This window comes from Cantharellus anzutake (assembly GCF_015039405.1).
Source record: "Cantharellus anzutake strain C23 chromosome Unknown EI90scaffold_18, whole genome shotgun sequence".
Taxonomy (NCBI): domain Eukaryota; kingdom Fungi; phylum Basidiomycota; class Agaricomycetes; order Cantharellales; family Hydnaceae; genus Cantharellus; species Cantharellus anzutake.
This window is the reverse complement of record NW_024066968.1, coordinates 1092115-1112218: the sequence shown is the minus strand read 5'-3', so window position 1 is coordinate 1112218 and position 20104 is coordinate 1092115. Positions and strand designations below refer to the sequence as shown.

General features: G+C 48.5%; 6 protein-coding genes across 6 annotated transcripts; all 6 read right to left on the bottom strand.

The window, feature by feature from the left end:
- Positions 1-41: 41 nt before the first annotated feature.
- EI90DRAFT_3053448 (uncharacterized protein) lies at positions 42-3256 on the bottom strand (the record flags this gene model as incomplete). Its single annotated transcript, XM_039060022.1, has 3 exons — positions 42-745; positions 872-1814; positions 1868-3256. Coding segments are annotated over 3 exons (2565 nt in total), but the record flags the coding sequence as incomplete, so codon positions are not given.
- Positions 3089-3400, bottom strand: EI90DRAFT_2830752 (uncharacterized protein; the record flags this gene model as incomplete). Its single annotated transcript, XM_039053617.1, has 1 exon — positions 3089-3400. A coding segment is annotated over one exon (312 nt), but the record flags the coding sequence as incomplete, so codon positions are not given.
- Positions 3401-3403: 3 nt separating this feature from the next.
- Positions 3404-4940, bottom strand: EI90DRAFT_641794 (uncharacterized protein). Its single transcript, XM_039067898.1, has 5 exons — positions 4863-4940; positions 4006-4814; positions 3809-3948; positions 3511-3755; positions 3404-3456 (listed from the first exon to the last, which is right to left on the bottom strand). Exons 2-4 carry the CDS (start codon positions 4657-4659, stop codon positions 3584-3586), a joined length of 966 nt encoding a protein of 321 aa, XP_038917375.1. The 5' UTR covers positions 4660-4814; positions 4863-4940; the 3' UTR covers positions 3404-3456; positions 3511-3583.
- Positions 4941-8780: 3840 nt separating this feature from the next.
- EI90DRAFT_3015634 (glycoside hydrolase) lies at positions 8781-10648 on the bottom strand (the record flags this gene model as incomplete). Its single annotated transcript, XM_039056914.1, has 5 exons — positions 8781-8936; positions 9225-9337; positions 9518-9914; positions 10352-10528; positions 10607-10648. 5 exons carry the CDS (start codon positions 10646-10648, stop codon positions 8781-8783), a joined length of 885 nt encoding a protein of 294 aa, XP_038917374.1.
- Positions 10649-14350: 3702 nt separating this feature from the next.
- EI90DRAFT_3015633 (uncharacterized protein) lies at positions 14351-15586 on the bottom strand (the record flags this gene model as incomplete). The annotated part of the gene is made up of 1 exon (XM_039056913.1): positions 14351-15586. One exon carries the CDS (start codon positions 15584-15586, stop codon positions 14351-14353), a length of 1236 nt encoding a protein of 411 aa, XP_038917373.1.
- Positions 15587-18048: 2462 nt separating this feature from the next.
- Positions 18049-18264, bottom strand: EI90DRAFT_2832046 (uncharacterized protein; the record flags this gene model as incomplete). Its single annotated transcript, XM_039053625.1, has 1 exon — positions 18049-18264. A coding segment is annotated over one exon (216 nt), but the record flags the coding sequence as incomplete, so codon positions are not given.
- Between the last annotated feature and the right edge of the window lie 1840 nt (positions 18265-20104).

The window sequence follows — 20104 nt, the reverse complement described above, 5'->3', positions numbered from 1 at the left end:
AGACGGAACGCTCGTGGGTCCATTGAAGTCCCAGGGTTATTCATGCCTACTGCATCCTAGGGAGAGGGAAAGTCGGAGAGGGGAAGTCCAGAAGAATGAAAGGACGACCTAGCGAAACTTGACGCTTCCCCCCCTCGATCTTGAACAGCAGATAGAATGTGCAAGGCACAGTCATAGTGTCACGGATGCAGGTAGGGTGAAGCGACCTCTGTGCATGCTAATGGGGGGCCTGCTCACTCCGTTGGTTCATTGTTCCACAATTCCAATTCTGTGAGAAAAACATTCGAGCTTGAGGACGAACAAGTAAATATAACATCCTAAATGACTTGGCTAAGATCAATAACGATTGGAGCTGTCTGCCGGCCTTGGAGGAGGATTTGAGTCCCATCTTTGCTGGATCGAGGGCTGTACAGAACGGTAGGATCAGATGGCACTTGATCACCATACCAAGCACGTAGATCTTTGGCACCAGAGGAAACAATTGGTTGATACTCCTTAGGAACAATGAATTCTAATTTTCCATTGAAGAAGACTGGTAACCCAAGGTGTTTCATATCGGTTCCAAACAGCGGAGTTCTTCCGGCAGCGGATGAATGGATTTTAAACCCCTGCCGTCTCTCCTCATATTTCTCCCACCTATCCCCTTCACTTTGCAAGAGAACATAGAATGGGCACTTAATCCAAGACTCGTCCGAGTTATGTCCCATGTCTGTTTTGGGATGAAGTCGATCTGCTGCTCCACCTTCTGTCAAGACAAGGGTAGGTCGAGCAGATACAGGATCAGGGATGCGATGAGAGCAGGTGAGGGAAGCAGCAGGATGCATAATCCAAAATTTGAAATCCATCATACGATAACTCGCAATGAGCTCACCTGAATCTGTCGACCATGTAAAAGCGCTGAGGCCATCGAAAGCACCGATATAGCGTGCTCCTGGAGAAAACCCAAGCGTGCGACGGTGAGGAATAGCGAGTATGACATCATCTGAGTAAATGGATGTAGAGGATGAAGTAGAGGACTCGGAGGCTAAGATAGGAGGGTTGGAAGTTGGAGTGAAATTATCGGAAGAAGGGGGTGAGAGGTGCTGCGTGTGTGGGTCACCCAAAATGGATATGAGAGTCAGGCTGTCGTACCAGAAGCTATCAGTGTTCCGTGGAACCCGTATGATAAATAATCCATTATCTGATGCTTGAGTTACAGGAGGAGAACTGTTGGGAAGAGTACCAAGATTGATGGGGTCCATATTGTGTCTAAGGATGGTGATGTTTCCCTTGTTATCCTCAGCAGCGACTTGGTGGCTGCCATGAACAAATTCAATCCAGACTGGATGGTTGGGCGGATTGAGCTGGAATCGGGAAATTGTGTGCTGCTGGTCGATATCAGCAAGCTCAATGACACCGCTACCAAAACCAAGTGCTACATGGCAACCATCAAGGGAGAGCGCTGCACATGTCACAATACCGTTACGAACGTCAAGGTCGTTGAATTGGGCATCATAATCAATGATCTCAACACCCTCACTAACAGCCTCACTAACCACCTCCTTCGGCAAATTAGGTAGCTTCCCCTCCATGACCATTCGAGCATTGAGTAAATCCTCACTCAATGGGATTCTGTGCCCAGAAAACTCACCAGAAATGGTGAAGATCTGGATGGGATCGGAGAGGTGGCCATAGAGTTTGTACAAAGGCGATGAGGATGGGGTGAAAGGAAGGATCGACCGATGGAGGTGCCATGGAAATGGGGAAATTGTATACAGATACTCCACAAATTCCTTTTCTCGAGCTTCTTTCAAAAGTTTGAATGAATCACAATTCTGTTAAAAATGACATCATATTAAAATAATCGCGACACAACGATTTTATTTACCTTGAATTCATCAAATCCATCAGGGAATCCCTTGTTAAATTCATCGAATGAGGCCAGGTGCATAAATGTAACCAAGTTTCGCGTGAGGAATGTATTAAACTCGTTCTGCAAATTGGACCCTTGTGCAAAGAGCTCTGAGGGATCTAAGTGTTTCAATAAATGTCGACGAGTATATCGGAGATACTGGGGGCGATCAAGTTCTCTCTCCATAAAATCGTCCCATTTTTGTTCATCTCCTAAAGGGAGAATGGCAGGCTCCCCAAACACATCCCGCTCACAACTTTTATTGAATAATCGGAGGAGCCGTGGTCCGAGGAAATACTTATTCACATCCTTGATAAAGAATACTTTGTCATTCTCGTTACCAATCGGATCCCCCGCAATGAACTCTTTCATCGTTGCATGATAGAATTTGACACCCTTTGGGTCCTCTGAGGAAGTTTGCGAGGAACGTTCCAAACCACTTTCTTCATAAAAACTGACAATTGAGCTAATTGGATCCAATATGGCTAAGACCTCTTCCTCAGCAATTCCTAATAGCTGAGACATGGAAAACACACTCAGTGGCTCAAATGCCACATTGATTGTGGCAACCACTTGGCGATAGTTCTCCGCTATATGTGGAGGAACTCCAGATGAGTCGAATATATAGGCACGGCGAAGTATGCGCAGGTACTCCAAATTGACATCAACAGGGGCATTGATAAGGTCACGGAAGTATTTGAACTCGGATCGAAGGGTTGCACCACGACGAGTTCGAATGGAGACATCCCGGACTCGGATTGAAGCAATAATCGGCAGTCCACGACATGCTGAGACAAATACATCGACATCTTCTTCGGATGGTTTCCAAGAAGACTTATCGATGCAACCCTGGAGGCCTTCCGACACCATGTGGTGGATAGTGTTGTACTTCTCTTCCTCAGTGACAATGTCCACATCTTCATATGGGATGACAAGACCCTGAGCCCGAGCTCGAGCCCAAGCTGACACCACGGATGACTCTGGCCGAGAGCTGACCAACACCGAAAACGCGGCCGGCAGCTCATCAAGGAAAAGCACTAGCTTCATTAAGGACTCAAGTTCCTCCTGATCCCCACACTCGTCCAGTCCATCCAAAATGATGACGAGGTGCCCCTCACCCAAAGATAAGAGTTTGCGCATGGGTTCAATAACCCAAGCTCTCATTTGCTTCTCCTGAGCGGAGCCAAGAACACCCTTCAATAATGAAGGCTGTCGGAGTCGACTGACAAGAAGACCCTCATACTCGGCATTAAACAAGGCAAGCTGACGCGCAAGAGTAGAGGGAAAGTGTTCAATCGAAGCAAGTCCTGCGCCCTTCCGATTCTTGTCCCAGAAGAAAGATGCTGCCAAGCGATTCTGTTTGTCGAAAGTTGACGCGACTCTCATTGATATAGCAGTCTTTCCAGTTCCCGGAGAGCCGCGAAGCCAGACAAATCGGTGCTCCCGTTTCTCCAAGTGACCGAGTATCGATTCCTGAATCTGGACACGGGTGTTTTCCAGGCATTCCGACTTGCTTTCCACGGCAGAGTATTCCGCGTTTGCTTTGTAGAGTTTCGAGAGTTCATCTGGAATATCATTGAACAATTCTAAGCAGCGAAAAATAAGGGAGTGCAACGAACAGTCTATCGATAACCGGATTGTGTGGAAGAGATTCAGAGTTGTTGCCGCAGTCTACGGTGCACGCCCAGTCAGTTAATGTATAGTCTGAACACTGACAAAACAAACCGTGAAACGGGAGACAGCATCACATATACAGGACTTCACAGCGCTTATCTCCTGAGATATTTCAGTCGCTAGGATTACCCTCTTGGCGAGCTTTTGACGTTTGAGTGCTTCGATTTGCATCAATTGCTGTCTTAAGGCCCTGTCACCGGGAGGTGAGGTTCGGATGGGAGAGCGATAAGTGGAGGTACATACAAGTTAAATTGTTGAATTAGCTCGCGGATTTCAGGAGGAACCTGGCCAGTCCATAACTGTAGAGGCCTAAAGATGGTTTCGTGAGCGCTTCGAACTTCATCGTCTAATCCCTTAAGATTTTCGTCATTGTTGTCGAAGGTCTGTATGAAAACGTGAGGTTATATTATTCGATTGCAAAATCGCAACGCCCTGCGAACCTCATAAACTTGGAGCCACGATAGGAGTATATTTGGTGTTTGGTCGAGATTTGGAATGGGGGCTAACTTAAGGGCAGAGGCGGCGGTTTGAAGGACGAGCTTTGTGGCGGCGATGATTGTTTTCTTTCCGTCACCAGCAGGGACGGCTGAAGATGATGGTGTTCGATCCATTGACGATGGCGTATCCAAGTTCACACCTGTGCGTCCTAGTGGTGGGTGGGGAGTCCCAGTGTTGGCACGGATGATGCGCGCGCTGGGTATCATGTGAGAGATATCAATGGCCCCCTCAGGGAGAACGGGAAATGGCGATAGATTAGGGGATGGGTCGGGCATAGAGGGGTCAGATTGTCTGGGATCGGAGGACTTTGATTGGTCGACATGAGTGGGATCGGGACTGGGACTTCTGCTCAACAGCTTGGCTATAGTGTGCCGAACAGACCACCGCTGCCCCCGGCCTCGAGAACTACCGCCAGTAGTAGTAAGAGGCTTAAGACGGGATCTATCAGATCCACCGTGATCCGTTCTAGATGTTGCATCACTTTCAGTTGGAGCAGTAGTGATCTGGAGGTCGCGAACAGAGGTCGAGGGTCGCGATGGGCCACCGGGAGGCGCAGGAGAGTGTCCTCTTTTAGAAAACTTGAGTCGATCAAACATCGTGTATCAGCAATCGCAGAGGGTGTCGCAGGCAGAGAGGAGAGTCGAACCGCCTTCAACCACTCGACATATAAGGCAGTACTGTCCTAACCACTGCCAAATCAGGACAACAGATATTCAAGTACCCTTCTGTCGGCGATGGATTGTAAACAACGCTACCAAAAGTATTAGGGTCGATAATTAATGAAATCCAAAAAACCCACCTGTGTTTAGTACGCTCTCTTAATTATTTTTCCAGCGATTTTTTGACATGGTCTCCGTCGTTGACAGTTATTTGGTTCGGACCACCAAAGGCAGCCTTGTGTTTCCTGCCACGACATCACGAGGCCGCGGGGTATTAAGATAGATTTATCATCATCCTGCCACAGCGAGCTATCCTATACACGAATATTCAAATTAATTGCACACACGAACATCAGAGTCTCGTCTGGTGTCCGCCTTGTCACTGCCCCTCTCGGTTATTCGCTCTCCAGCAATACGCTCAGCCCGGTTGCTTCGCTTCAAACGCTCAGAGTAGAGCAGCTCTAGATGACTTCCTAGCTCCTCAATCGTATATACAAGTTGTTGATGGTGGGGTGTATCTGACTGGTTGGCTTTGCTTTGTGTGACGCCGACATAAACTTTGATGGAATTTGGGCAGCAATTACTTGCCAGGCATCCACTATTTTGTCGGGTTACTTACTACTGGCACTGTTGCGCAAAATATTTCAATCTTGCGCTTCAAGATTCTATTACTGTTGGGCTCCTCTCTGTAGTGTCCGCTTCTAACTCTAATTGGCGACCTCGCGCCTCCAGGTATTCAAGTAGCGGAGGTATTTTATCTCGCTGTCGTTCTAAAACATGGAATACCTAGCCTTCCCCACATATCAAGCGCTACTGTCCTTGAGAATGGGTGGGTGGAAGATGTTATTTAATACTTCGAGTGATGACAAAGTCCCGCTCGTACAAGATATCTCGATCAGTGTATGTACTCTCAGACGGCAATCACACGAGCTGCACCACAATGGACTTGTTGTTAGTCCCTCCCCTGCAATGTCTCCGCGTGATGCATCAACACAGCTCTATCTGGTTGTTACTCTTTAACACGCTAAACTTTCCGTTTCTTCCCCAGAGCCACCAACTCGAAGGCGTCCCCTGATATTCAAACAGTGATTTGTCTTCTCATCTTTCTGCCAAACCCACTCTGCTTCCGACCCGGTGGGGAGAAAGCTTGACACTCCTTTCCATTACTATGTATATGAATCTATCCAAGTGCATCGAACATCGTCGGCAAGGCGAAAGGCATTTAATCTTCATGAGGGGGTCAATTTCCAGGATGACAACTTTGACGAACGGCCTGCTGGTTGGGCTCAGAAGATTTCAAGTGCAGACCTTCATGCCAAACGAAAGACAATCTGTTCGGAATTCGGCTCCTCGTGCTTGCAGCATCCTCGGCCCTCAGGGGTGCCAAGATCTCCGCTGGTATCGTAGGAGCAACGTTTATCAATGGGGCCATAGGTGGATGTCGGATGGGGATTCCATGAGTGCAGCAACCAATACCGGGAGGACGCTTGGCTCAACTGATCCATGCAAGGAAATCTTGATGTAGATATATGCGAGCTATGCTATTGCGTCCGGATCCTTGTTCAGGGTGGTGGCGCTTCGACGTTCGACTTCAGAGCTAGAGGATGTTCCCCTTCACCAGCATTTACTACTTACTCGTTATTATTAATATTATAAAATCTCAAGCGCAGTGATGTACAAATCGGGGGACTATATATAACGCGGTGACGGGGAAACGCTCGAGCTAGGTGACTGACAAGTGGAGAGGAAGGGACTACAACGGCCGCGAATGTCCTAAACGACTCGATGACAATTGGAGCTGCCATCCGGTCAAGTCGAATCCCATCCTTGCTGGACCGGAAAATAATTTAGATTCGCAATTCGTAGCATCAAACGGCACTCGATCATCATACGAGGTTCCTAGATGGTTCACGCAACCCACCCTGAGATTAACCAGCGGGTACCGCGTACATGGAGCCAGTGGACTCTGTTCTGCCATCAAACCATATTAGTGGTCCCTCGCTTATGTTTCTCATCCAGAGCAATGGGGTTCTCCCTGAAACATACAAATGGGCGCTGAGGTCTTCGTGCGTGCCTGGTGGCAGGCCGTAAAATGGGACGTATCTGAGTCATGCATTTGGTTTAGAAAGGGTGTAAGTCTGTTGTATCACCCGGGAGGATTGGATCGAGGGATACAGGACCAGGGATGAGATATGAGCGAGCGGTGGGGACTGTGAGATTCATGAATCAAGAACCGACATTCGTAACGCTGGAAGGCGCAATGAACCCGCCCGACTCGGTCGACTAAGTGAAAGCACCGATCAAAAGCGCCAAAATACCATGCTCCGGAAGGAAACCCAAGCGCGCGATGACGAGGAATGCCTAGCAAAGAATTTGGGTGAAAGGATGGAGTGGAAGGGTCAGAAGGAGAAAGGAAGGGCTAAACGTGCGGCTCGACGGTATGAGCGTCATGTTGTCATACCAAGGCCTCTGACATCAATGCTCCAGCAGAAAAGGGAGAGTACCGAGACTCGCGGGGACCATACCATGGCTAAGGGTGACAACGACCAGACGACTTAACTAACATCGAAGACAATGGAGCCGTCATCCAGCCTTGTTGCTGGACGGAAGGCGGTAGAGATTCGTGGCATCAAACGGCGTTCGATCGCCATACAAAGCTTAGACGGTTGTCGCTACGCACCCTAAGATCGCTGTGAGTGGCCGGAGAATTCTGTTTTGCAGTTGGATCGGCGCCGAGGTCTTCAGGCATGCTTGATCTAGGACCCATCCAGTCACGCACTGCGTCCACTTCGGAATGATGCATGGCTGTTGCGTCACCTTCGAGGGAGTGCGTCGGCTGGCATGGGATCAGGAATATGTAGGGTGCGAGCAAGGGGTAGAAACAGTGGGATTCATAATCCAAGAACCGAAATTCGTAACAGGATGGCACGCAACCGACTCTGTATACTGGGAGAGAACCCAAGCATGCGGCGATGAGGGGTGGTTAACAAATAATTAAGCGGAAGGGTGGAATGGAAGGATTCGAAGCAGACGCGAAGCCAGGAGTTGAACTCGCGGGTCGTCTGAAGCCGATATAAGCGTTATGTTCATGTTCTCGTGCCAAGGCTTGTCAGTCTTCCGCGGAACTCGTATGACAAATAATTCATCATCCTCAATAGAACAGGGTAGTTGGGTGGATCGAGTTGGAATTGGGAAATCGTGCGCTGACTCTGGTCGATGTCAGTGAGCTCGATGATACAGCCGAGGGCTACATGACGACCGTCGGTGGGAGAAGCGCCGCAAATGTATGATGCCACAGTACCATAGCGAACATCGAATCGGGCTTCGTAATTGGTCGCCGCGCCTCAGCACCCTTTGGCAACTTTGGTTCCATGACCGTTCGGGTATTGAGTAAATTCTCACTCAGCGGGATTTGTGTCCAGAATCAGAGAGACCGATGGCCGTACAGAAGGCAATGAGGATGGGGTGAAAGGAAACAACCGATCGATAAAGGTTCGGTAGTTGAAGATGACTGTTCCGACATTGGAATTATGCGCGAATCTTCTTGAGCTTCTCTCGGAGCTTGAATGAATAGCAACTCTATCGGAAAATGACATCAGATCCTTAAAACACGCGCGATACCAATGGTTTTTCACTCACATATTTAATGGACGAAATATCGAACAAGGAAGGCATTCTTCCATTCCCATCATCTCTTACTCTTAAAACGGGAGACGCCCGGCTCAACCATTGCCGAGAAATGGAAGGAGCGTAACCAGAATCAGAGTACCCTGCTATGACTTCATCGTTCCGTGATAGTACGTGACACCCCTTGGCGTTTCCTGAGGAACGTTCCGGGGAAAGATCAACAATTGGTTCCAATGTCATCATGACCTCCCACGTTACGTATCTCCTATATAATAATCCCTGTGCGCGAACCATAGATCTCGCTACGCCTTTCAGACCCAGTGGAACTCCTTTCAGCTCCACCGTTCTTCCACCGCCTTACTTTACCCATTTACAGGCTGCCGGACCTCAGCACCCAAACCACTCCCCATATACAAGGTGGCACCAAGTCGTCAGTCCTTCAGCCGCCCAGCCGCCCAGTGGTGCAAATCTGATTGTTCTTGCGTGAGTTCCGAGCCAAGTGCCTCCACGCCAAGCGCGATGAGGCTCGTGTAGAGGCACACGAGATCCACGGAAGAGACATCACGAATCGGAATGACTGAGAGGAACTACATATTGGTCATGGCGCTTTCAACGGATTGAGATCTAAATTCGAGGCCGCGAACAACGAAAGTGTTGAAATGGCAACGCGTGTCCGGAATCCGCTTTTCGGACTTGCCATAGAAGATGCATTCGTACCGGAATTAGAAAGTGCCTCAACAAATGAGAGATGTCACTTTGTGATGAGGCTCTCACTTGTCATACTGTCTACCATACCGCCGACGGAGTGGTGGGCTAGTCCGGATCACACCACTTCTCCTGGGAACCAATTGGCCATAAAGGTACATATAACATACTTGCGACCGAGCGAATACCGATTTCCACCCCCAATATGCACTCCATAACCCGTCCTTCGTCTGCGTTTCCTGCAGAAGGTCGATGTCATTAAGATCAATACGTTGTGTGATTGCTGATGTGATAAGTTGGTCAGCGACATCAGAGAATATGAATAAGGCGCCTCAACACACCCGGTTGGGTCATAGCCATGGTAAGGGAGGCCTGAAGCCGATTTGAACGTGGAAAGCAGGGTCTCTTCAAGCTGAGATTGGATTGTCGGTGATAGCTTTCCAGGGACTTGTTCGATACATACCTCGTTGGCCTTTTCCAAGTACCAAGTCGGCCGACAATCCACAGGCGGACAGCAACCCGCCTAGGTAGCGAATGGTTGTTTCGAAGAAAGAGATTCCACCATTGTAATTCGCAAACTTATGACGGTTCCGACCCACATGGTCTTTGAAGGTCTGCTTGGCGACATGCTCCATCGCGTGCTTGTACTCTTCAGAGTTTTTGAGGCGCATGAGAAGCATGGTCTTTAAAGAATCATGGAGCATCACTCCCCAACCATTGAAATTCTGAATGCTGCCATCTGAAGTCGGCAGGAGCTCATCGTATCCAAAAGCGGCACTTCCGTAGCCGTGCCACGCAAACAGGAATGCATCCTTCCACTTCCCGAGAACGATCGTTCCATACAGTTGCGGGGAGGATGCCTTTTGCCATCATGGGTTGGGCGACCATGAAATGTGATAGGAGAAGAACCAAAATATAGCAAACAAAAGAGTACTACGACAGACGAGAACTCGGGTGGCAAAACGAGGCGACCAGAAGGGATGTTTCTTGGTGTATGTTGATTTGCGTTGCAAAAAAGGAGGGACTCCAGTGAGCGAGCCTGTAATTGCCCCATTGCTCTATGTGCACTGCCGTAGGACGAAAATCGGAATGTCTTCAAGGACAAACTTACGGTTGCCGAGCAGGGCCAGGTCTAAGTTTGCATCCGACTCAAGCGCCGCGCGTCACGACCTCATCGCTACGCGTCTATACATAAGTCAATTTGCGTTTTAACGGCTCCAGCGCTGTTGCAGACATACTAGGCACCACACCAACACTTTTTCTCGCTTTTTCCGAGCGAAATTCATGCCTTACATACCTGCGCTTTGAACTCACCGCTACGCGCCTCTACATAAGTTAACTGCGTTTTAAGCGACTCTGGCGCTGTTGTGGACATACTAGGCACCACACAATCACTTTTTTCGGCTTCTCTTCTCTGGTTAAAATTTGGATATTCTTCGAGTCTCTTTGGTCCGCAAACCGCTGATTGATCAAGCTACGTGTCACATAGGTTATGTATTACATAGTTTTGTATGTATACTGGTAATATCCCTGACTACTATCACCCACTTACGGTTGCCCAGCAGGCCAGGTTGAACGTTAACGTTCGCATCATGGTCACAAGTCACGTGATTTTCTTTTTTTTTTCTGTTGAGCTCACTGCTACAAACGCCACATCAGACTCGTACCCAGTTGTTTTCACTCTGTGGATGTGCGCGCGACACTGCAATGTGGAAATGCAACTAAGTAGTTTTGTATTCAATGCAAAGTCACGTTCTGCTTTCAATATGAAGAGTCACATGCTACTCCGCGCGGCAACACACATTAGCAGTGGCAGTTCACTTACGCATTTGCCAAATTCAACATGATCCTCTCAGAAAACAATTCTGGAACACATGAGGTTCCCCATGCGAAAAGTGTCTGCACACATTTTCAGAGTAGCATGTGACTCTTTGTATTGAAAGCAGAACGTGACTTTACATTGAATACAAAACTACTTAGTTGCATTTCCACATTTGTCAGGGGACATAGCGTAAGCGGTTCTCTGTTACCCTATCGATATCGCGTAAGACTATATCACTGCATGTAGCCGCATCGGCCCTCATATATCGTAAATCCCTCACCTTCTCCTGATCCGACTCTGCCCCCTGATCCGAGTGTTCCTTCATCTCTATTCACTTTGTTTTCTATCGGATCATTGTTTAGTTCCTTTGATCCTATCTCTTCTGATTGATTGATGTCACTTGTGTATATAGCTCTATGTGCCGCTGAGGGTTGGAACCTCAGCTTTGTCTACGACTAGGTTTTCGGGCGATATTCGACTCGGACTGACGAGCGATCCCTGACAACATTGTAGTGTCGCATGCATGTCCACAGAGTGAAAACAACTGGGTACGAGTCTGATGTGGTGTTTGTAGCAGTGTAAACATGCGTAGCGGTGAGCTCAACAAGAAAAATCACGTGGCTTGTGGCCATGATGCGAATGTTAACGTTCAACCTGGCCTGCTGGGCAACTGTAAGTGGGTGATAGTAGTCAGGGATATTACCAGTATACATACAAAACTATGTAATACATAACCTATGTGACACATAGCTTGATCAATCAGCGGTTTGCGGACCAAAGAGACTCAAAGAATATCCAAATTTTAACCAGAGAAGAGAAGCCGAAAAAAAGTGATTGTATGGTGCCTAGTATGTCCACAACAGCGCCAGAGTCGCTTAAAATGCAGTTAACTTATGTAGAGATGCATAGTGGTGAGTTCAAAGTGCAGGTATGTAAGGCATGAATTTCGCTCGGAAAAAGCGAGAAAAAGTGTTGGTGTGGTGCCTAGTATGTCCGCAACAGTGCTGGAGCCGTTAAAACGCAAATTGACTTATGTATAGACACGTAGCAATGAGGTCGTGACGCGTGGCGCTTGAGTTGGATGCAAACTTAGACCTGGAAGCCCGGATCCGGATGCATGTGATCATTCAATACAGTTACAGTACATGCCACTGTTTCGAGCCCTCGCTGTAGATGTCAATCATCGATGAGTGGCATAATTGTTTACTGCATGGAAGGCAGTTAAATATTTCTGCAGAGGCCACTCCAACCTGGGATGCCAAGGATTTATCACCCCTCAACATTTTTGAAAAAATCGCTGAATGCATTATCGTTAACCAACGGTATTCGAGGGCAATACCCACTACAATTCTGCTGTGTAAATCGATATTGCTTGGCTCTCATTATGTGTTCTTTGTCATATCCATGCATACCCAACCCCGACCCGACTTCCGGACCTCCACCCTCTTCACCTCCGGAGTCATAACCTACCGCTGCCTTTCCGATACTCACCTTCGGTCTTGGCAACACACCCCTCCTCTTACCTCTCCGACCCCTTCTCCGTCCGTTCCGATACTCATCTCGGACCGAACATCGCCCTACTCGCCACCCTTCCTACAACTCCGCTCCCCCCTCACCACACCTCCACCCTCCCGTCATCCCCTACGCTTTCTCCGTCCGTTCCGATATCCACCTTCGGACCTGACTACTCTTCCTTACCTGTCCCCTCTCTCCTTCCTCCGTCACTCCTCCGCCACCCTTCCGCCAAGTTACGACCATCCACCGCTGTTCCGTACTTCACACTCGGACACCGTTCGTACCTTACTCCGAGCCTCCGTCATAGTCCATACCTCGGACTTTGACTCCACCTCGGTCTTAGTCCATTGCATTGGTGACCTCATACTACGTAAACACCATTGCCAATATTCCTCGGACTTCCAACCCCGCCTCCGTAACCTCCGTAAGCTCCACAACCCCCAAGCTTCGCGAACCGCCTCCGGCACTCTCGCCGTTTGTAATGTATTTCTCGCAATTCCCCCTCATCCCTATTTGGACTACTGCTTCCTTCTATTCTAGCCAGTTAGTCATCACCCCCACTTCCCCTCATCCTCCTGCCCCTCTGGGCCTCGCCCACTCTACCTCCTTTCGGATGTATCACAGGTCTTGCCCTATGACCTTCGGTACCGCTCCGCTCCCTCTAACCCTTTGTTCCCGTTCGGACGTCTTCGTTCCGATTCGGTCACCCTTTGTTTCTCCTTGTGCTTTTGCCCCTTCCTTATATATATCGGTGCTTGTACATACTCGTCTGGTTTCAGTCCGAAATCGACCTGAAATGCCCCCAAGAGACTTCCTGCTCACCTACTGTGAAATTAAGGACCAAATGGACAAACAGCAATGGCACAGCGCTCCGCTTGAGTCGCTGAGGCCAAGGTCCCTCCACGCTAAGTCTCCGATTCCACTCCGGAGTCGTCCGTTTCCGCCCATCTCTAACATTCTTCACTGTTACTCCACGTAATCAAACTTTCGCAACTGCGATCACTGTTTGCAACAATTTGAGTACATGCACCTCCCCTCTCAGGTGTTGACTCCCAATTCCGAATGCAACACCCTTTCCTAGCTTTCGTAATTCTGCAATCAAGAATCAAACTGTTGTCGTAGGCAAGAGGGCTTGGATGACAGAGCCTGTCCCACCGGAAACCGATTGCAGCACGACTTCTAATCGGGTTCGCATCGGATCTCTCCTTGGCCACAGGTCCGAGTGCAATGAGGCAATCGGGACGAATAGGGGCGGAACCAGGATTGAGCTCCATAAATTTGTGGGTTAGGTCGGGGCACAGGTCACCTACCTTGAGGTTATGTATTTAGATATGCTGAGCGACTTCTGGGAGCCCTTGGAATGTAATTCATCTTATTGAAGCCTTCAATCGTATGTACATAGCTGGTGCTCGTGCGATGCTAATCATTATCTGCAGCGGAGGATAAATGTCGGGTGAAATGATGGAAGCGGTGAAGGAAATATTAATCTTTTAGTATGTTCAAAGAAAACCTTCATTCTGACATGGAGTGAGAGGGAATTGAGGAACTGCGAAAGGAGCAAGATCAGACAGAAGTCTCTGCATTTGCAACACTAAGCATTCATTTTGCCTCACAGGGACTCAAAAGACAGTGCAGAGATGGAACGCTCATGGGTCCATTGAAGTCCCAGAGTTATTTATGCCCACTGCGTCCTAGGGAGAGGGAAAGCCGGCAAGGGGAAGTCCAGAAGGATGGAAGGACGACCTAGCGAAACTTGACGCTTCCCCCCCTCAATCTTGAACAGCAGATAGAACAGGCAAGGCACAGTCATAGTGTTGCGGATGCAGGTAGGGTGAAGCGACCTCTGTGCATGCTAATGGGGGGCCTGCTCACTCCGTTGGTTCATTGTTCAACAATTCCAATTCTGTGTCTGTGTGAGAAAAAATTCGAGCTTGAGGATGAACAAGTAAATATAACATCTTAAATGACTTGGCTAAGATCAATAACGATTGGAGCTGTCTGCCGGCCTTGGAGGAGGATTCGAGTCTCATCTTTGCTGGACCGAGGGCTGTACAGAAGGGTAGGATCAGCTGGCACTTGATCACCATACCAAGTGCCTAGACCTTTGGCACCAGAAAAAACAACTGGTTGATACTCCTCAGGAATAACCAATTCTAATTTGCCATCGAAGAACACTGGTAGCCCAGTGCAGTTTATATTGGTTCCAAACAGTGGGGTTCTTCCAGCAGCGGACGAATGGATTTCAAACTTCCACCATCTCTTGTCCCACTCATCCCACTCATCCTCACTTTTTGAGAGAACATAAAATGGACACTTAACCCAGGACCCGTCCAAGTTATTCCCCATGTCTGTTTCAGAATAATGTCGATCTGCTGCTCCACCTTCTGTCAAGGGAAGGGTAGGTTGAGCGGATACAGGATCAGGGATGTGATGAGAGCAGGCAGGGGGAACAGCAGGATGCATAATCCAAAAATTGAAATCCGTCACACGATAACTCACAATAAGCTCACCCGAATCTGTCGACCAGGTGAAAGCCCTGAGGCCATCGAAAACGCCAATATAATGTGCTCCCAGAGAAAACCCAAGCGTGCGACGGTGAGGAATAGCAAGCAGAGGATCATCTGAATCAGTTGTGATGGACGCAGAAGATGAAGTAGAAGTCTCGGAGGCTACGATAGGAGGGCTGGAAGCTGGAGTGAAACCATTGGAAGGTGCTGCGAGGTGCTGCATGTGTGGGTCACCCAAGATAGATACGAGAGTCATGTTGTCATACCAAGGGCTATCAGTGTTCCGCGGAACCTGTATGATAAATAATCCGTCATCTGATACTCGAGTTACAGCAGGAAGAGGACCATTGGGGAGAGTACCAAGATTAATGGGGGTCATATCATAGCTAAGGATGGTGACATTCCCCTCATTGTCCTCGGCAGCAACTTGGTGGCTGCCATGGACAAATTCGATCCAAACTGGATGGTTGGGTGGATCAAGCTGGAGTCGGGAAATCATGGGCTGATGGTCGATATTGGCAAGCTCAATGACACTGCTACCGATACCTAGAGCTATATGATGACCATCGAAGGAGAGTGCTGCACATGTCACAATACTGTTACGAACATCAGGGTCATCATAATCAATCTCAACACCCTGACTATCAGCCTTCTTTGGCAAATTAGGTAGCTTTGCCTCCATGACCATTCGAGCATTGAGTAAATCCTCACTCAATGGGATTCTGTGCCTGGAAAACTCGCCAGAAATAGTGAAGATCCGGACGGGATCGGAGAGGTGGCCATACAGTTTGTGAAAAGGTGATGAGGATGGGGTGAAAGGAAGTGTCAGAAACTGTGTTCGAGGGGATCGCGGGAAGCGGGGCGGAGTACGGCGGCGTAAGTGGACACTTAGCTAATGAGCTACTCCGTTGCAAGGCGTCGAGGGGGTTGGGACTTCGGCTTCAACGACTTTGCCAGAGCGTTGCGCCACGTGTTCTAGGCTGTCCCGTATTTCACGTTAGCGGGAAGACCTTGCGGCGACGTTGACTTGAAGCGGGATGAAGTTGAGGGGCGAACTTAAGATGAAAGTACTTGGGGGGAATTCTAGTCGATATTCGAACTGAGGTACATCAACAGTAAACTACAAGTATAAATAGGAAAGGAGAACAGAGAAGGGACCGGTCGGTCCGGCGCGGGACGGGAACGAGATGATAAGTACGACAGAACTAAAGAGTGATGAGGACCAGGGTAATGGAACAGAAGAGATGAATGGAACAGAGAACGGCGAAGTTGGGAGGCAGAAAGGATAAGCCGACAATCTAGGTGCGCGGGTCAGAATGTCAATATATGTATAAATCAAATATCAATAAAGGAATAATCAATTGTCAATAAGGAATGTCCATAAGGAGCGGATCAACGGCGACCATAACAACCGCTAGTTAGTTAAGTGAGTGAATAGAATAAAACGATACCGGCCGAATGGTTGAGGAACCCAAGTGGTGGCGGGAAAACGAAGGAGGCGCTGCTACGGGGCCGTAGAACAGGAACCACTATCGGCGCCGCTAAGTGATGGGCAATGGCGAGATTAACGGGCGCGAGTAACGGCGTAAGAATGGGGGTGCAGAAAGTGGTAGAGGGGCAGGGACTTTGCGGGGCCGTGACAGGAAGGGTTGATCGATGAAGGTGCCATGGTGCCAAAGAAATTTCAATACCAGACCCAGGCCTCCAAGATGTATACTCCACAAATTGCTTTTCTCGAGCTTCGCTCCAAAGTTTGAATGAATTGCGATTCTGATAAAAATGATATCATATTATTACATAAAATAATCGCGACACAATATATGATTTTATTTACCTTGAATTCATCAAATCCATCAGGGAATCCCTCGCGCCATTCATTGAACAGTGCCAAGTGCATAAATGTAACCAAGTTTCGGGTGAGGAATGTATTAAACTCATTCTGCAAATTGGACCCTTGTGCAAAGAGTTGTGAGGGGTCTAAGTGTTCTAACAAGTATCGACGAGTATATCGGAGATGATGGGGTGATGATGATCTCTCTCCAGAAAATCGCTCCAATTTCATTTATCTCCTAAAGGGAGAATGGTGGGCTCCCTAAACACACCCCACTCACAACTTTGATTGAAAAATCGGAGGAGCGGTGGTCCAAGGAGATACTTATTCACATCCTTGATAAAGAATACTTCGTCATTTTCATTACCAATTGGATCCCCCATTATAAACTCTTTCATCATTGCATGATAGAATTTGACACCCTTTGAGTACTCCGAGCATCTTTTCAAGGAATGTTCCAAGCCACTTTCTTCGGAAAAATCGACAATTGAACTAATTGGTTCCAATATGGCTAGGATCTCTTCCTTGGTAAGTCCTAATAGCTGTGACATGGAAAACACACTCAGTGGCTCAAAGCCCACAATGATCGTGCCAACCAGTTGGCGATACTTCTCGGCTATATGTGGAGGGATTCCCGATGAGTCGAATGTATAGGCATGGCGAAGTACATGCAAGTACTCCAAATTGACGTCAACAGGGGCATCGATGAGGTCACAGAAGTATTTGAACTCAGATTGAAGGGTTGCACCACGACGAGTTTGAAAAGAGACATCCTGGACTCGGATTGAGGCAATAATGAGCAATCCATGGCAGGCCAAGGCAAACGCATTGATATCCTCTTTGGACGGTTTCCAGGAAGACTTATTGACACAACCCTGAAGGCCTTCCTCCACCATGCGACAGATAGTGTAAAATTTCTCAGACTCCGGGAGAGTGTCCACATCTTCATATGGTATGACAAGACCCTGAGCCCGAGCTCCATCCCAAGCTGACATGACAGTTGATTCTGGCTGACAACTGACCAACACAGCAAATGTGGCTGGCAGTTCATCAAGGATAAGTACTAGCTTCATTAAGGACTCAAGTTCCTCCTGAGCCCCACACTTGTCCAGTCCATCCAAGATGATGACGTGATGCTCCTCACCCAAAGATAAGAGTTTGTGCATGGGATCCACAATCAAAGCTCTCATCTGCTCCTCCAGAGTGAAACCGTGGAGGCCCTTCAGTGCTGAGGGCTGTCAAAGTCGACTGACAAGAAGACCCTCGTACTCGGCATTAAACGAGGCAAGCTGACGTGCAAGAGTAGAGGGAAAGTGTTCAACTGAATCGAGTCCTTCTCCCTTCTGATTTTTGTCCCAGAAGAAAGATGCCGCCAAGTGACCCTGTTTATCGAGAGCTGAGGTGACACTCATCGATATAGCAGTCTTTCCAGTGCCCGGAGAGCCACGAAGCCAGACAAATCGGTGCTCCCATTTCTCCAAATGATCAAGTATCGATTCCTGAATCCGGACATGGGTGTTTTCCACACATTTCGACTTGCTTTTCACCGCAAAGTATTCCGCCTCTGCTTTGTAGAGTTTCGAGAGTTTGCCTGAAATATCATTAACTCCCTAGCAGTGAAATCAGGGAACAACAACGAACGGTCCACCGATGACTGAATTATGTGGAGGAGATTCAGAGTCGTCGCAGCGGTCTATGGGATAAACCCAAGTCAGTCATCGGACAGTCTGAACACCAGTGAAACGAACCGTAAAGCGAGAGACAGCATCACGGATACAGGACTTCACAGTGCTTATTTCCTGGGTTATCTCAGTCACTGAAATTACCCTCTTGGCAAGCTTTTGACGTTTGAGTGCCTCAATTTGCTTCAATTGTTGTTTTAGAGCTCTGTGGCTGAGAGATGAGATTTGGGCAAGGGGACGATGAAGTGAATGTGCATACAAGTTAAGTCGTTGAATCAGATCACCAATTTCGGGAGGGACTTTGCCAGTCCACAACTGGAGAGGCCTAAAGATCGTTTCGTGAGCATCTCGAACTTCATCGTCTAATCCCTTGAGATTTTCGTCATTGTTGTTGATGGTCTGCATGAAAACATGGGGGTTATTTCATTAGATCGCAAAATCGCGATGCCCTGCGAACCTTGTAAACTTGGAGCCATGATAGGAGTATATTTGGTATTTGGTCGAGATTTGGAATGGGGGCTAACTTAAAGGCGGAGGTGGCGGTTTGGAGGATGAGCCTTGTGGCAGCAATGATTGTTTTCTTCCCATCACTAGCAGGGATGGCTGAAGATGACAGTCTCCGACCCACCGACAATGGCGTGTCCAAGTTCACGCCTGTGCATCCTAGTGGTGCAGTGTTGCCACGGATGATGTGCTCGCTGGGCATCATGTGAGAGACATCAATGGCTTCCTCAGGGAGAACGAGAGATGACGATAGATCAGGGGATGGCAGATCGGGCATAGAGGGGTCAAATTGTCGGGGGTCGGAGGACCTCGATTGGTCGAAATGAGTGGGATCGGGACTGGGACTTCTGCTCAACAGCTTAGCCACAGTGTGCCGAACAGACCACCACTGCTTCCGGCCTCAAGAACTACTGCCAGCAGTAGTAAGAGGCTTAAGACAGGGTCTATCAGGTCCACCGTGATCTGTGCTAGTTGTTGCATCGCATTCAGTTGGAGGAGTGATCCGGAGGTCGGGAACAGGGTTCGAGGTTCGCAGTGGGCCACCGGGAGGCGTAGGAGAGTGTCCCCTTTGAAAAAACTTCAATCGATCAGACATCGTGTATCAGCAATTATGGGGAGTATCATGGGTGGAGAGGAGAGTTGAGCTAGACATATAAGGCAGTACTGTCCTAACCACTGCCAAAGCAGGACAACAAATATTGAACTACCCTTCTGTCAGCGATGGAATGTTAACTACTCTACCTAGGGCTGATAACGGAATTTGTCAGAGACCAGATTTAAGACGAAGGAATGTCTCCGTAACGGAGGGCTTTGGCCTCAGCGACTTCTGCCAGGAGCGCTGTGCCTAGTGACACGTCCGTGCCCTAACTTACTGACTGGCACTTAGAACCTAGTGGGGGTAACTCTAGTTGATTTATCCGCTGGGGCATAACCTATGTACAAGTAGTGTATATATATGGTTACAGCGGAGCCGGACGGAGCGGAGCTAACGGGGTTTAAGACATTAGCCGACTGAATATTACCGACGAGTCGGTTCGCGGGGTTAGCGGAAAGGCAGGCATTAACCCAGAAACGGAAAGGAGGGATAGGCCCGAAGGTGGACTCTGCAGGGCAGGCGAGTGTATTGCCCAGCGGAGGCAGGAGTGCACTAGCGGACGTCGGAATTCTGTCATATCCATCCCTGGCCATC

What these genes read in the sequence shown, in the direction of transcription:
- EI90DRAFT_641794 (XM_039067898.1), bottom strand. Translation starts at nt 4,659, where the DNA reads ATGTTTGATCGACTCAAGTTTTCTAAAAGAGGACACTCTCCTGCGCCT. An exon ending in CGTGGCTCCAAGTTTATGAG is followed by an intron (nt 3,949 to 4,005) that starts GTTCGCAGGGCG and finishes GTTTTCATACAG; the next exon opens with ACCTTCGACAACAATGACGA. An exon ending in CTAATTCAACAATTTAACTT is followed by an intron (nt 3,756 to 3,808) that starts GTATGTACCTCC and finishes TCCCGGTGACAG; the next exon opens with GGCCTTAAGACAGCAATTGA.